At 35.6% G+C, this 18171-nt stretch overlaps 1 protein-coding gene across 13 annotated transcripts in view; it reads left to right on the top strand.

Moving 5' to 3' along the window:
* The window catches only part of PTPRK (protein tyrosine phosphatase receptor type K), a 559129-nt gene that overhangs the window by 295687 nt on the left and 245271 nt on the right, over positions 1 to 18171 (top strand). For all 13 annotated transcript variants that reach the window (XM_009451976.4, XM_063813453.1, XM_054686295.1 and 10 more), the window contains exon 6: positions 5546 to 5720. In XM_009451976.4, coding sequence (XP_009450251.2) covers positions 5546 to 5720 — 175 coding nt within the window. The remainder of the gene's footprint in view (positions 1 to 5545; positions 5721 to 18171) is intronic.

Raw genomic sequence — 18171 nt, 5'->3', positions numbered from 1 at the left:
TTAACCTAGTGTTAATGGCCCAGTGTGTCTCCACGTGTAATATCTTGATGCAGATTTTGATACAATATATCTAAAGTGATCTCTTGACTCTTCATTTGTAACAATCTGCCAGTTGATGCTGATGCTACTGGTCTGTAGACCACATGGCAAAGTGTTTGGTTAATAGCCTGGCTGGTGAAAATAGATGTTGGAGAATCAACCTTTATTACCACTATATTCCACTAGGAATGGAACTTGTCAAATGAATACTGCATGCACTGTGCATGATGAAGCTTACTTAGTATAGTAGAGGAGAGGAGTGATAACACTGAGGATTATAGTGACTTGCCTAGTGTTACTTGGTAAGTGACAAGTTTTATCCAGCAACTTGTACTGGAGACAAAATAAATACAGAAGCCTGAGATGGATTGGAGGGCGGGATGGAAAGCAGGTAAAAAAAGTAGTGCTAGGTTATAATCCCTTGGATCATATATTTGTGTGATTCATTTTTCAGTACTTCTCAGAGGTGGGTATACATTTGCAATGGAGAAATCATATATAAAAACTCAAAGCAGAATAAAGAGCCTATAAAAGGAAAAGTTATTTTTGACTTCTAGAATTTAAATGTTTTAAATTGTTACTTTTAGCTCTAATGAATCGTTGGAAGCCAAGTAAAGAAAGCAATGTCTAATATAGATTATATTAGCCCATTGGAACGATGCCTTGATTAAACCTCAATACTAAATAATCAATTTGTTGGATAGGAACTGTAACCAAAATGAACATAACAGCTTTGGTTTAGTTTAGAGGAAAGTCTGCTGGATTTTAGGTCATCAAACCTAGTTTTGAATTTTAGTCCTGCTAACAGGCTATGTGCATCACATTTCTAATCTTTCTGAACTTTAATTGGATATGACTGTATCAGAAAAGTTCATAAGAGAGAGAAGCCACAGAACCAGTAACAGCTCACATAATATAAGGTACATGGAGGTGCTTATTAAATGATTATTGAAGATAAACCTGAATATTATGACTGTTAATTTTGTTATTTTATTTCAAGAAATAAATATCACATAAGTCTTTTGTACTCATTAATTATATAATATACATCCTATATAAGCATATGTATTTATAGTTATATTAGTATATTAATACACACACATATAAGCATCATGTAATATATCAGCTTGGTGATATCTTGACTGGATGAGCTTAAGTATACCCCTCAGCCTCTCTGAGTTGTGGTATAATTATTTCTGAAATAGCTTGGTGTCAGTGATCTCTTGGTGTCCTTGAAATTCAATATTTTTGTAACCTCCCTTTATTATTAATTTGGATTGATGATTAATGTGTATTTTATTATAACTTATAAAAGCCTAAGGAGGATTTATGTGACTCTTGTCTCTAAAATGTTCAGTGAATTTAATTCATTTTAACAAAGTACTTGAGCCACCCACTAAATAAAGATAATATATATTAAATATTATGGAGGAAAAAATATATATAAATGAGACATGAAACCCTACCTTCAGAATGATTTCAGTATACAAACAGATGAAAAGACATTGATAAATATATCATAGTAGAAAAGATTTAAGACAGAAAAGTCAGTTAATAAGTTTTTATAATCTTTTATAGAGTTTTTGAGGCAGTATCCATGACCCTGTCAGCAGGAGTAGAAAGGGAAGAGTATATATGAGCTGATGGAATGCGAACTTGAGGCAGAGGGGAAGGAGCTAGATACCATAGATCAGGTCACGTGGAAATCAAGTAGGAATGTCTGCAAGTTTTTAATCTCCATTTTTAGATAACACAGACATTTTTCATAAGAACAAATGACCGATTTCTGCAAATGTCAGTAGTTTTAGAATAGTTGATAAGATAGTGCAAATTCAATATTGGCAATGCATAAACAATAGAAAGTTGAAAGAATCTGGAGCCCTTTCAGGCTAGAGAATGTCTCTTTGAAATGACTCCTGTAAAGATAAGGGTCACAAAATGAGGTCTCACTGCCAATGTAGAGGATTGAAGGAGTGAGAGACTGAATTGCACGGGCTGTTATGATTCGAGAGGAAACTGTCACAGCACAGGAACTTGGATGTTGTAAGGTGGTAAGGGAGGCTGTTGGGGATCACTGAGGCCAAAGTGAGTTTGAGGATCAATGGGAATATTCACAGGACTGGGTTAGGGAGGATAATTTGGTCTGTGAATATTCCCAGTGATGGGAATGATATGTGGGCACCCTGCGAATTCCAAAAGTTGAGAGGTGATTGAGTGGGAAAGTGGAAGAGTTGTCTTCAAGTTAGGAACCAGGAAAATGGTAGCTGTCCCTGAAAGAGGGTGTAAGGTACCATAAAATGTACCCTCCTTTGAGATAGTAGTGTTGTGAGAGGAATGCCAATTAAGGTGAAAAGATGGAATAATGATTATTGAGAAGGAAACATTAAGGATACTCAGAATCTCTTCACAAGAGAAGGGTTTTGAAAGGCATAGTGTGAGAAGACTTGAGTGGGTGTGGACATGTGCAAGAGAATTTGGAAGTCAGTACAGGCAGTGGGAATTGGCTAGTCGTGCAGAAGAACTGAGAAGTACGTATGGCAGGGAGCAAGGAGAGAGTTGGAGAACACACCTGGAAAGATAAGCTAGAGGAAGCCCAGATGAGGTTGTATAACAAAAGTAAGCAGCGTGGTGGGCCTTCCAAATAGGAAGTTTGTATGGAAATGATGTGCTAATTGAAAAAAACGCAGTCTGAGGTTTGCATGTATAATGTTTTTTTTTTTTGGTTTATGTGGTTTGTAGGGAAAGAGTTTTGGCTGATTTTATGGATTTATATTTTTGGATATAAGCTGCTTTTTCAGTTCCTTATTATCCAAGGGAATGAGTGGGGGATCTTGCTGCAAAAATCCTGAAATAGGTTGGTAAGCAGAGAAAAATTAACAAAAGTAATGAATAAAAAATAGCAAAATCCTGATTTGGATTTGATGTCCTTAGGTATTTTTGTATGCATATGCAGAAACATATATGTATTTACTACATAATATGCATATGCATGATTTAAGATATGGAGAAAGGTATTTAAAGATACAGTGTATTTGGGATTTAGAAAATTATTATTATTATTATTTTTTTTTTTTTTTGAGACGGAATCTTGCTCTATCACCCAGGCTGGAGTGCAGTGGCGTGATCTCGGCTCACTGCAAACTCCGCCTCCTGGGTTCACACCATTCTCCTGCCTCAGCCTCCCAAGTAGCTGGGATTATAGGCACCCACCACCGCGCCTGGCTAATTGTTTGTATTTTTAGTACAGACGGGGTTTCACCATGTTAGCCAGGATGGTCTTGATCTCCTGACCTCGTGATCCAGCCGCCTCGGCCTCCCAAAGTGCTGGGATTACAGGCGTGAGCCACCACGCCTGGCCAGGATTTAGAAAATTATTAAAGCAATAGAGTATCCTCTTTATTATTTACTCTAAAAATATAATTTCAAATGTACAAAAAATCATAGAAAACAATAAAATAGCCATTAATGTACCACCACCCTAATTTAATAGAAGTTAACAGTTTATATTTTTGTCTCATGTCATCTTATTCTTAAGGAATGTTTAAATTAACATTTAAACATGCATACATGTAGTACTAATCAGTGGAATGCTGGAACCAATGAGTGCCAGAAATTTGTTAAGTTTTCAGGAACTTTGATATCACACTGATAAACTGAAGTTGCTATAGTGGAGTATTTACACCACAGAAATGGACAAATACTACAAAATGGCATTTTATGTTTCTTGTTGGAGAACTAACAGTTCCAAATTTTACCAATACATTGCTGGTTTTTCCTTGCCTAGTTTAACTGTCCCATCGTGTCTTACTGAATGAATAAAATTCAGTTTATTTATTTGCTACTCAGAAATATTTGGATATTTTCCATATTTCACAATCACAGATAATTTAGAGTTCAACATCTTGTACATATCTCCTTGATCCCACATACACTGGTGGTTCAAATGTGGAAATCTAGAAGTAGAATTGCCAGGTCCTAAGGTTTGTGCATCCTCAACTTTACTAGATAGTAACAAATCATTTTCTAAAGTCACTCTAGCAGTTTACACTTCCAACAGGAATGTTATCATTTTTGTTTCCCATATATAGCCCTATGAAGTGATATTTCAAGTAGTATGAAAGATACCAGGGGTAGTTAGAATTTCACCAACAAGAAATGAGGTTGTGGATCATGACCAATTCTTTCTCAGGGTTGTGGGTTTTCTTTGTCCTTTTTGCTGTCTTTGACATATAGAAGTTTTAAAATTTAGATTGACAATCTCATTTCATGGTTGTTAGACATACACTTTCTCTTTTTTATACCCTATTCACTTTTGATTGAGTTATCTTTTTTCTAATTGCATATAGAAGATCTTTACGTATTCTGGCTATTTATTCCTTGATGGGTATTTCCTTGACAAATGACTTATCACTATTTGTGACTTGTTTTTTCCCCTTTATATATGATGTCTTTGAACATATAGAGGTTATAAAATTTTTTATAGTTGAATTTTTTTCAGTCATTTCCTATTAGTTTATACTTATTACTCTTGTCTGGGATATGCTGATATCATAAATATGGCTTCCAGTATTTCATTTTGAAATTTGACAGGTATGCTTTCAAAGTTTAGGCTCTTTTGACTAATTCTCTAAAATGTATAAATTGGCTGTCATTAATGCCAAAGAGAGAGTTGTTTGCAAAGAGTACAGATTTTGGTTTGACTCTAAATTATTCATCATTAGTTTATTATCATTCTGTGGCCAGCACATGCTACACATTTGGAATACAGAGATGCACAGGCAATGCTCTTACTCTTCTGGTGGGGAAAAACATACTACAGCACAGGCAATACAGCATAAGGGCTAAAAGAAGCTTGTATATATTACTCTGAGAGCATGGGGGCAATGAATCATTTGCCTTGGACCCATTAACTCTCCTGTTAATTCATTTACTCTGGTGTAGTAGCAATTTATGGAGAACTGAGAATTACTACCATAGTGTCAGCCCTACACCTTTTAGAGCAGGGGTCCCCAACCCCCAGGCTGCAAACTGGTACTGCTCTGTGGCCTGTCAGGAACAGGGCCACACAGCAGGAGGTGAGCAGTGGGTGAGCAAGCATTGCCACCTGAGCTCTGCCTCCTATCAGATCAGCTGTGGCATTAGATTCTCATAGAAGCACGAACTCTACTGTGAACTGTGAATGCAAGGGATCTAGGCTGTGAGTGCCTTGTGAGAATCTAATGCCTGACGATTTGAGGTGGAACAGTTTCATCCTGAAATCATCCCCTCATTGTTCCATAGAAAAATTGTCTTCCAGGAAACTGGTCTTTTGTGCCGAAAAGGTTGAGGACCACTGCTTTCGAGGATACCAGTATTTACTTAACATTCTTTTCCTGATTGACAATGGAAAAAAATTGTGGATCTTTTGCAACAAGAATAATTTATCACAGATATTGCTTGCTAAGATGCTTTATAGATTTATGAAAAGAGTAAGAACCTGTTTTTAAAGATTGGTTTCTGTTTGCAGAGACGAAATGGAGAAGATATACCAGTAGCCCAGACTAAGAACATCAATCATAGAAGGTTTGCCGCTTCCTTCAGATTGCAAGAAGTGACAAAAACTGACCAGGATTTGTATCGCTGTGTAACTCAGTCAGAACGAGGTTCCGGTGTGTCCAATTTTGCTCAACTTATTGTGAGAGGTAAGGTGAAATTGTTTTCACTTCACGAAATTGCATGGCTTTATTAGAACAAAAGCAACTCTGTAGATATTTTGATTGATTTTTAAACCATAGTGTTTCTGATGTCAAGTCACTATAAAAAATATATCATCATACAATTTCTCAGAATGTGTGAAGGTGAAATTAAGACTGTAGTTTGTAAAGTTTTTGAAGTTTCTAGTAAGTGTTTGCCATTGAAAGAAATCTATTTTATAATGCTCTAAGTGGACTAAATATATCAAATACCTTATTCCACATTGTCATCACCTCGTTTGTATTTTAACTTTAGATCTAGTTCTTCCCGTTTAAAACAGTTCTGTGGATACTACTTTTCTTTGAAGCATTGTGGCAATGAAGTCAAGGTCCAAGTTTCTATTTCCATATAGTCCTACAAATTTTACTGGTATCAAAACCCAATAGTGAATTTTCACTGATGCATGTCTCTTATAGAATCTTAGAAAGTTAGAACTACCAAACAGTCCTCACTAATATTCTTGGATACTAAAGTTACTAGAAGAATGTCAGGGATTATGACATATCAGTACATATTTGTAGTGAATACTGGAAAAGTACAAGTGCAAAACACATATTACATTCATTTAAGATGTATAGAGTCCCTCTTATATTGTAAGCACTGTTCTAGGTTGTAGATATTAGAGATACGATTGTAAATGTAATACAATATCCCTACCCACATGGAGCATCATATTGAATTATGTTAGGCAGACTATATAGACAGGTGTTAAAAATGTAGTATCAAGTCATGGTATGTGCTATGAAGGAAAAATAGACACAAAACGATGGAAATTGATATTTTAGTTAAGGTGTTCTGGAACCAGTCTTAAGGTTACCACTCTGAGAAGGTAACAACTGAGCTGAAAGCTTAAAAATAAAAATAGAGACTTCAGCCATATGAAAATCTAGAGGTAAAGCAGCTCCGTTGAGTAGGATATCAAGCATCAGTCAATATTGACACAAATGAAAATAATCATAACCTGTTTAAGTCTCTTCGAGGAGAAGTGTGAGAGACTTTAGCAAAAATATCTAAACTGGGGCTGAGACTGTAAAACTATCATGGAAGGCATTTGCAAGTGAGTTTTCTTTGAGTAAGGATCTGAAGGTTGAGAGAAAGTTGCCCAAATAGGGGTATGGATGTAGAGTCAGGGGCAAGAGAAAGAAACACCAGCAAGCAGAGAACACAGCACATGCCGAGGCCTACGGGCTGGAAGGAGAATATGAGATATGTCCATATTTTATAATGCTTGGCATCAAATATCTTTTACATATATTATTCAATATTGTCTTGTTTTTAATACTTTAACCTTTGATATTTTTAACGAAAAGAAATTTGAAATTCAGACTTTATGATAATTTACCCAGAGCAAATTAAATCTAATGATTGACAGCCAGAATAGAACCCATTGTTTCTTGATTCTTAATGGTGAGCTCATTCTTTTCCACTACAGTTTTCCCTCGCATTACCATTATTGGATGATGCGATCAACCTCTTGTAAACTTTAGTCTTGGAAGACTCTATCGCTCATTTTTTAAAAAAACTTTATAGATTAAATATGACTATTTTCAGTGTAACTTGTCTGATGTCTCCGTATTCAGCTCATATCACCTACACAAGTTCATGAGATCACAGTTTCAATTAAGAAAATATGATAGTATTTGACTTCCATATTTAGGCAGAGAAACAATTTATCACATGTTCACACATGCATCTTTGTTAAGTCCCATTCCAGCATCTCTCTCACCTGAGCCTAATTTTGAAAGCCTGAAGGTGTCCTTGGGTAATCTTCAGGGTGATTAATATGCTATGGATACAGGAACATGGGTGTGCTATTGAATTATCATGCTCACTGGATCTTCTTTACCATATATGCGTTCACAATTTGCAACCAGTGAAGGAGATGGTATCTTAATAGTGTACCTAGAATGCTTTTGAATAACAGTGATGTATAATACATAGTTATATATGTTCTATATAGTTATCTATACATTTTTTTCCAGAAAAGTCACTCTTGATGTATTTCTCAAAAGATTGTAGAAGACCTGTTGATGCTTTTATCCAGGTGCTCCCTTTATATGTATAGTTTCTTCTTTCATGCGAACATTTTCTGCCTGTTTATTTTAAAAGAGAATCATTTTGTCATTACTAGATATCTTTTTTTTATCTTAATTGATAAGTAGATTTTATTATTTTATCAAAGCCTGGTTTTCCTTACCTGGAGACAACTACATTACAATGCTGTTCCAGCAGTATTACTTGTTAAATTATACCATCAGAGTGAATAGGCAACCTACAACATGGGAGAAAATTTTCGCAACCTACTCATGGGACAAAGGGCTAATATCCAGAATCTACAGTGAACTCAAACAAATTTACAAGAAAAAAACAAACAACCCCATCAAAAAGTGGGCGAAGGACATGAACAGGCACTTCTCAAAAGAAGACATTTATGCAGCCAAAAAACACATGAAAAAATGCTCATCATCACTGGCCATCAGAGAAATGCAAATCAAAACCACTATGAGATATCATCTCACACCAGTTAGAATGGCAATCATTCAAAAGTCAGGAAACAACAGGTGCTGGAGAGGATGTGGAGAAATAGGAACACTTTTACACTGTTGGTGGGACTGTAAACTAGTTCAACCATTGTGGAAGTCAGTGTGGCGATTCCTCAGGGATCTAGAACTAGAAATACCATTTGACCCAGCCATCCCATTACTGGGTATATACCCAAATGACTATAAATCATGCTGCTATAAAGACACATGCACACGTATGTTTATTGCGGCATTATTCACAATAGCAAAGACTTGGAACCAACCCAAATGTCCAACAATGATAGACTGGATTAAGAAAATGTGGCACATATACACCATGGAATACTATGCAGCCATAAAAAATGATGAGTTCATATCCTTTGTAGGGACATGGATGAAATTGGAAACCATCATTCTCAGTAAACTATCGCAAGAACAAAAAACCAAACACCGCATATTCTCACTTATAGGTGGGAATTGAACAATGAGATCACATGGACACAGGAAGGGGAATATCATACTCTGGGGACTGTGGTGGGGAGGGGGGAGGGGGGAGGGATAGCATTGGGAGATATACCTAATGCTGGATGACGAGTTGGTGGGTGCAGCGCACCAGCATGGCCCATGTATACATATGTAACTAACCTGCACAATGTGCACATGTACCCTAAAACTTAAAGTATAATAAAAAAATAATAATAATAATAATTTCAATAAAATTTATAAGAAAGAGGATCCTTAAATTTCATTGAAAATTTTGACCTTTTTTTTTTTTTTTTTTTTTTTGAGACAGAATCTCGCTCTGTCACCCAGGTTGGAATGCAGTGGCAGGATCTCGGCTTACTGCCCCCTCTGCCTCCTGGGTTCAAGCGATTCTCGTGCCTCAACCTCCCAAGTAGCTGAGACTACAGATGTGTGCCACTGCACCCAGCTAATTTTTGTATTTTTAGTAGAGAGGGGGTTTCTCCATGTTGGCCAGACTGGTCTTGAACTCCTGACCTTGTGATCCATCCATCTCAGCCTCCCAAAGTGCTGGGATTACAGGCATGAGCCACCACTCCCGGCCTTATTTTTCCTTTTTTTAAAGAAAGTCCTGCCATAAGTTTTGTGATTTTTATGTTGGAAAGGTTGAGTTGAAAGATGATGGCATTTTGAATTTGTTATCCAGAGTCTGCTATCATTTTAGAAATATATTTTGATAGTTTTGACAATTTTATTTTTCTTTCAACACACTTTAGGTTGTTCTATATTTAATATGTACAGGTGATACTTTGCTTGCTGTTTTATTTGAAAACCAATACAGAGGAATAAGTTTTCTTGTTTGTAGAGATAACCACCAAATAAATATTACTAACCAAAAACATACCCTCGGGGGTCAGCTGTCCTGGTGTTGAAACAGTGCTGAGAATTAACTGTGCTGACAGGTCCTATCTCTCATTGGCACTTTTAAAGCTGACATCCTGTTACATGGATACAAAAGATGGTAATTTTAAAGGAAATTTTTGGGGCAGTGATATGAATAGTCTTTAATAAGAGCTGGCATGGTATTGCCTGTTGTCAAAGATGACCCAAGGGTAAGAGTTTATTAGCGCATTTTCTCCTAAACTGAAAGTGACAGGGCATGCTTAAGGCTTTTTTGTTGCTGTTTGTTACAAATGAAAATTTCACTGCAGAATTTTCATGCTGAAGAGTATTGATCTATGTTTTCCCACAGCCAGAAGAATAAAAAAAAGTACGGAGAAACAGAAATTACTTTGCTATGACTTTAGCATTGCTTCCTGATCATTTTGAATAATGATAATGTATTCAGCTTATGGAGGCCAATCTCTATTGACAAAGAAGTTTTTATAGAGATGAGATGAAGAGCAGATATTTTTGCTCAGTGTTTTACAAAATTGAAGTGTAAAAAATTTGAAATACAAGTCGAAGTAGTGTTTATAAGCTTCAAACTGAAAGCACCAAGCTTCAAACTGAAAGCACCAACTTTGTAATCTAATTATGCTACAGATTATTTTGCCAATCCTCACCTTAGCTGTGATCTCCTCCATCTGTTTCCATCTGTCTAAACCGAAGACCCACTTACATCTCAAACCAGCTGACCTAAGTAAAACTTCTATAAAATTCTCTGATTCCTACACCTCACACTCAATTTCTATTCCAAATTGTTATATTTTTATATCTATCATTTTTACCTGTGAAACTACAGTTACATTTTAAGTACTTCAGTTTGAAAGCACAGTTTTTGGTTTGTCATTGTTAATGGCTTGAGTTTTAAATTTTAGTGTCAATTACTAGTCATTATCAAAATGCTCTGGACACAGAAGTATTTAGTTAATATTTTAGTCTGTTCCTAATGAATAATAGTGACCTCTAGCTATAAATGGGGGTTATATCAATCACTTTACCTAACCTTACTCAGGGTAGTTACCCAACCTTATTCAGAATTGGTGTTTAACATCATAAGAAATTCAAACAGATATCATTCCGTTGTAAGACAATATAAACTAGCTTATACATAAGAATATTTACTAACTTTTGTGACTGGGTAGTACAGGATAGGCTTCAGGATTTGTTGATGAAGTCATTAAAGATCCACGTTCTTTCCAGTTCTTCACTTTGTAGTCTATGATTTTGGCTTCTATCCTAAGCCAGGCCTACCACCTAGTCTTAGGAGAGAAATATGACTACGTGCTTCCTTGGTCTTATCCAGTTAGGGATAAAGAGGGCAGTACCTACCACAACTATCAAAATAATAATAATAATGCATCACTGGTTATTGGATAAACAACTAGTATGTCCAGTAGAGAGCTTTTGTACACAGGACTCCAGAGCATAAACAGTATTACTCAGAGTTAGTTGTTTATTTTATTCAGATAAGATAGTAACTGAGGAAATAATGTCAAGAGAAGGTACAACTTAATCCTGAAGGACATACAGAGTTTGGAATATGGTACTATTGGAGAAGGGTGTTACCATACTAAGTCAAGTAACAGTATGAGTCATAGGTAATCAGTAGGATCGTAGCTTATTTGGTCAATGGTGAACTGTTCATGGAATCACTTGCTTTATGTCAGTTATTTACTATGCATATGAAGAAGGAAAGCATTCAAAACCTATTAGAACTTTTCAGATTCTGCTTTTACTGTAATTGTAGTTTATGTCCTATCAGAGCCTGTCTTGTTCATCTTTGTTTGCTTCAGCACCTAGCACAATATTTACATGGAGAAATTCAGTACTTTTCTCAAAATCAACAAATAAAATTGTTTAGCGGAAATCAGAGGAGTGGGACTGATCCTGGCATATGTAGGGGATGAGCAATGAACCACATATTTTTAGTTTGCTGGCATAAAGGAAGTGATGATGACAATTGTGGTGTCTACACCAGACTCTTTCCTTTCTCAAGTGGGCTATTAAGGGTGACTTTTCAGTTTGGTGTAAACATTTTTCATTTGAAAAATAATATTGATTTGACCAGTATTCTATTCCGGTACTCTAATCTTTTTGTACATAAAATTAAATCTGAATTTTTTTGGTGTTTTTATATAAGAAGCAAGGTCATTTGGGAAATGGAAAACACTTTATGAGTACTTTTGCTAGTTGGTGGCTAAGGGCCATGGAATTTCTAGCTTGAGACCTTTAGCAAGCTGTTTAATACCATGCAGTATTGATTTTTAACTAGTTTCCCTAGCACAGCTTTTAGGCTCATGAATTCATATAAAGATCCTTTTTCTTAATGGTGACTTGAGATCCCTTTTCTTCTATTGTGAAAACTGGTCATCTTGACAGGAAGTTTGGAATTATCTTGGAGAATGTAATTTAAACAGCTATGTTTTCTAAAAACTGAAATATAATGAACATTTCAGAACACACTGAATCACATACTAATTTTACCCCCCAAAACCCCTAAATATTTAAAAAAGCCCATGCAGCCAGTGGATACCAAATGTGTCAAATTTGGAGGAGTCTCCAAATCTCTCATATTTAAAAATTTTACTTTGCTCCCCTTGAGTATGATGAAAGAAACATTTGGAGTCTCCTCTCATTCATATTACCTACTTGTAATTCAGGTGATTCAGTGTTCAAGATGTCTGGTACATATTTAAATTCTGAATGAGCAAAAGAGTGCTAGATGTTCTTATTTCAGATAGTATATTTTGGTGCAACCAGAAACTAGACATTCATTTGAATTGTTCATATAGTCCATTAAACATACATTTTCAAAGCTGAAAAGCATTAAAAAAAAGATAGTATCTATGTTTATTTAAGAGTAGTAGAAAAGTTATGGCTTTTAAATCTAATATGAATATTGACTGGGACTTCATATAATTACTGAAACTCTACTTGATCCACTTCTGTACACCATTATGCCGAATACTTTTTTCTATTAATTTTCTCCTTTTCTGAGTTTCATTATAGCTACTCCATAAGGATAGTAAAGTGCAGCAGTTGTGTTTGTCAGGTTGATTTTTTTTCATTTTATTTATTTTCTTTCAGTTTGTTTTTAAAATAAAAATGCGATGAGAGTTCTTTCCCTAAAGGTTTCTCAGTTTATTTTCCTAGGCAATTTGTGTGTTGAGTGGGTAGGGTACTGGTCACTGCTCTTTGGAGTAAATATTGGGGGTTTGCTTTTGATGAAGCTTTCGTCTTAAGAATTTGAAAAGGATCAAAGAGGAAGCAGAATCATTTGCAGCATTAATAATTATTTGTGCTGAACTCAAGGGAATTTTATTTCAGATTGTTGACAGTAGGCCTGTACACGTTTTCTAAGTTTCAATTCTCTTCTCTTGGAGTTTGTGATAAATGTAATTTGGACCCATTTCCATCTACCAAGGGACTCCTATCTACTACATGGCCCGAGTGTCTTTGTAGTTTATATTCCCCTATCTGTTAATCATTTTTCTTTCTCTTACCCCAAACCAAAAATAAAGAAACAGTGTCCATTTGAACTAAGATTTTTTAGTCTTTCTGGGTTTATTTGCAACTTCATTGAAAAATCAGCTAGCAGCCTTTATTGAGTTCTTAATGAGGTAATAGGCAAGTGCATATTATGATGTTAAGTATTCAATAAAGACAAATGCCAAAAAAATCGCATACATAGTCTCAGTACTTAAGAATCTCATAATTTAATTCTATAGGAAATGTAGAATTATTGAGTATCATGACACAGAATTTTGACTTAGGTTTTTATTTTAAACTCTGTAAGAATAAAAAATGTTTCCTAACAAATAAAAAATAGCCTACCTATTTTCTAACTGCAATGAAATAGCAACTATTTCATTGAAACCCCTTATTAAGCACTAATTTGGCTTTAAAAAGTTACACTGGGAGAGTCTTATAGAATGTTAATTGAACAGAAGCTCTATAGTTGACAAATTGGAATCAATCAGTGAGGGCAGGGAGATAAATCAGAGTGTTTAGTGGCATAATGAGTAAAGATGGCAATAGAAGTGTTATAGTGGAACATTACTTCATTAGTTTGAGCTCTTGAGTCTCTCCCACTCTCCCCTCCACTTCATCTTCAAGAGAGTCATTAATAGCAGGGTTCTCTACCACTATATGACTTACAGGTGAGTTTTTGTGTTTAGCCTTGCAGTTAGCATAAATTATTTGCCACTTAAGCAGTACATCTTTTAAAAAGCTAGCTAATATACATTCTGCTGACCAGTAAAGCATGATCAGGAACCTGACTGTTACTAAGAATACAAACATGGAAATATATAGAAAACAAAAAAATGCATAAAATGTTATGTAGAAGCCTTACAAATAAAGCAAATAATAATATGTAATTATTTATTAATGTGTCGATCAAAACCGGCTTGTTCAAGGTTTATGACAGTACCACAGAAATTGCTTGCTTTCCCATCTGGGTTAAGATAAATGATGTTTTCCCTCTTTCTAGGAAATAATTTAATCTGACAAGAATTAAAACCAAGTATAAGGTCAACACAAATGAATACAGATAAATAATACTTTGTCACTCCTCAGCATAGATTGTGTTTAGTTCATGATTATTAATTTTTAGAAAAAAAGGGAAATATTGTAACATTTCAGTATTAAAAGTGAGAATTTGGGGACGGAGAGCTGGACAGAAATTAAACAATATGGCAGAAAATATGGCGGCTTTCCTCAAATATAAATATATAACAGTCTCTTCTTGTACAGCCTTTACTTTAGCTCTGATACTTGTTTTTAGAGAAATTATGGCCTATAGATGTGTTCTCATCTCTTACAAGGTATATAAATACAGTGACTTTTACACTTTAGGATATAATTTATCCTAGTTATAGGCACATAACTTTCTTTTGCTCTCCAGTTTCTGTTTTCTGAGCCCTAAACTGAGAAAATATTTTGTTGTTTTTCTTTATTGTTGCTTGATTTGGAGTCATAGATTTAGCTATGATGACACAGAATCTGTCCTTGTATTAAACAACAAAACAACAAGTGGGTAATTACTTGTACCTTCGTTAGGAAGAAATTTTACCCACCTGGTTATTTACGTATTGCTGATTGCCCCTGGATTTTCATTAGTCTTTTTTATACATATGGAGGTACCATGGCTACTCTCATGTTGCCATGCTACCTCCTCCAGCAGCTTCCCTTCACATTAAGGGGGGAAAGAAATCACAGTCCTTTCCTGTTCTAAGTGACCTTAAATGAAATATCCCCTGACTGCCACTCCAAATTTGTTCTTTATCACTCACCTCCTTCCTTGATCCACAGCAGGCAAAGCCAGCTCTTCCAAGTATACTTCTGTCTCTGGGCATTAGACTTCCTGCTCTTTCCACCCTCGCGTATTTTTTCTTGAATAGATGCACGCTTTTACATTCTTATTCCTTTCAGCTTTCTTCTTATTCCCCACCCCCCCTCCCCAAAAATACCTAAAGGCCAAATGGCAATTATTTTCTAGTACAGAAGAGAATTCATTGATTTTGTTTTACTGTTTTTTTTTTTTTTTTCCCTCCGGAGTTATTTAGGTCAAAGTTTTTGAAAGATCTTTATGTAATGCCTACTATCAGTAAGTATATGCATAACAAGACAATGGTCTCAAAGATTTTTGTGCTGTTGGAAATGCAGTGAATAGAAATCTGTATGTCTGAAATTTGTTTGTAATATGTATATAAATAGATTCCATTATTCATATTTTATTGCATAGCCTTTGAGTGCCCCACACTTTTCTTTATTCTCACTGCCACCACTTGTCTCTGTCACCATCTTCTCTTTCGTGTACTTCTATAAAAAACCTACTTATTGATCTCCCTCCATGAGCGCTTACCTTCTCCAAGGCAGTCTTCACACAGAAGCCAGAGTGACTGTATGACACAGTAAGTCAGAATATGCTCCCCCTGGCACTGGCAGCTTCCTGTTCTTGCGGTATAAATTCCAGCTGCCTCATCACAGCTCCAAGGCCCTGCTTGCTCCTAGGCTTTTAGCTGGGCTCACCCCCTTCAGTCCTTCATAAGACTCTCCTTTGCTCACTAAACTCTAGCAACACTGGTTTTCTTTCACTTGCTTGAACATACCATGATCTCTCATGCCTTAGGGTCTTGGCTTTTTCTAATCGCCCTGCTCCTTCAAAATATAACTGCATTCATAACATCTGTCTCCTCCATGAGACTGATGTACTTAGGGACCCTTTCCTTTTGCTCACTCATGATTGGATCTCTGTAGCCAATACCATGATCAAAGTCTAGCAGGTCTCATCAAATATTGTCAAAAAAACAAAAATAGTGAGGTATAAAGTGCCATATGATCAAAGTCTAGCAGGTCTCATCAAATATTGTCAAAAAAACAAAAATAGTGAGGTATAAAGTGCCATATGAATGACATTAATTTAATGTGTAGAATGAGGAGGGCAGCCTCGTGGCTGCCTTTTAATGGTCAGGGGATGTGCTGAGGAGGATGGGAAGTTCCATCGGACTCTTGATGGGTGGGTAGCATTTGGATAGTGGAAGATAAGTAAAGGGCATTCTGGGTAGAGGGACTGGCACTGGAAAACATGTTCTTGTGAACTAGCAGTAAATATTGACTGTAACACAGTGTTTTCCACTGAAAACATCTGAGATGATCCTGAAATTGTACTTTGAGGCCTTACTGTGGAACAATTTGAGTGCCAGACTAAGAAATATAAATGCATTGTGTTATTTAATTTGGGAACCTTTAGGAGTTTTGAAGTAGGTTACTTACATATTATCTGTCTCAGAAAACCAGGATACCAGATGATGTGAAAAATGGTGCGTTTTTAGGGAGTAAGTTAAGGGGGCTCTTACAGTTTTAAAAACTTGAGATGATAAGTGATAAGTGTTCCTGGGGGGGTGGTTATGGTAGAAAGAGTGAGTCAAGGATGAGAGATTAGGCAGCAATGTTGTTAAAGCATTGTGTAATGACAGTAGGAGGAGAAGTCAAAGGAGACTTCTAGATTTTTGTTTGGGATATTGGATAAAATGTGGTATTATGGTCAGAGATTTGGAAGCCTTGTAGAAGAACTCATTTGAGAGCATAGATGTTAAGTTTAATTGTAAACTTTCGATTGGGGTGCTAGGAACATATCCAGTTTTAAAATCTTTAGGAATGTGGGTAAGCCTTAAACTAATCATAGGGCATTAAGTAAAGACTCAATACAGGATGAATTGAACAATAGGTGCTTAGTGCATAGAAATTATTTGTATTTCCTAAGTTTCCATTTCATAGCCTTTAGCCTATATTATTGGAATTTTTCATGTTGTTAAACTCTGGATGAAAGCAGAGTTTTTTAACTAAATGGAAAATTTAGAAAGAGAAACCAGGCAGTTAAATATGATGTCTTTTTTATTGCTGACATTATCTGCATATAAAAACACATGTAAGATATATCATGTGTAAATATATCCCCCACTGCTTCATGTAGATTCCTGACTGTATTGTGGTTGTCGGTTAAGTGGAAATCTTTTTCCTCTTCTTTGTAAAACTTTTTACTTCATAGAAATAAAGCAAACTCTCTACAGGCTTCTCTACTTTCTCTTCAGAATTTTATTGCTCCTGATAATAATGCTCCTGGACCTTTTTCCTACATCAATGTTTTAAAGGGTTGGGAGAGGGAATTTTTTTTTTTTTTTTTTTTGAGGGTGTAGGACTTTTGGCTAACAGCATTTCTCATTCTCAAAGAATGTCATTCACTGTAGTGGGTGGTTTGAAAATATTTACTTAAGGGTAGATAAAGAGTTCCCACCTGACATAATCTTCCTGTGTTAAAATCCCCACTCAATTTGGCATTTCTGTGTACTGTGCAGGATTGCTAAAAAGCAGTTACCATGATCAGACTGGTTGATGCATGGTAATGATGTAAAGCAGGGTGTTTGGAATTCAACATGGATGGTAGAAATGCGAGATGTCAGAAAAGCCATATATTAAAGAGAATTTGAATTGGAAACTGAATCCCAATCTGCCACCGAGAACATTTTGATCATTTTGATTTATTAAACTTTTATAACAACATTCAGATGGAGCTGAATTAAAACCTTTAGTCTTGGATAGTTTATGGGACACCAACCACTGTGTTACCGGTATCATTTTGAAGGTTCTCTTAGCGTCAGTGAAAAGGGGAAAAATGGGTGGGTAAAATACTTAATTTAAAGGAAGTTTTCACTTATATTCTTGCATCTAACTTTAAATCCCTCTTTTGTTTGCATTGTGTCACTTAAACATATTTTATAATTTCAACATATTAGATACCTTAAGGTTTTGAATTTTACTGTGAAACGTTTTTGAAATTCTGATTAATAATTTTCAGATTGAAACACTGCTTTTGTATATATGGTACAGGCTATCTTTTCTTTGTGTGTATATCTGTACACTCAGAGGCATCTGTATCTGTCTTTGTCTATGTTTGTGTTGCTGAGGT

This window comes from Pan troglodytes, chromosome 5 (genome assembly GCF_028858775.2).
Source record: "Pan troglodytes isolate AG18354 chromosome 5, NHGRI_mPanTro3-v2.0_pri, whole genome shotgun sequence".
NCBI classification, from domain to species: Eukaryota; Metazoa; Chordata; class Mammalia; order Primates; family Hominidae; genus Pan; species Pan troglodytes.
The sequence above is the reverse complement of the archived record's forward strand: the minus strand, read 5'-3'. Positions and strand labels throughout refer to the sequence as shown.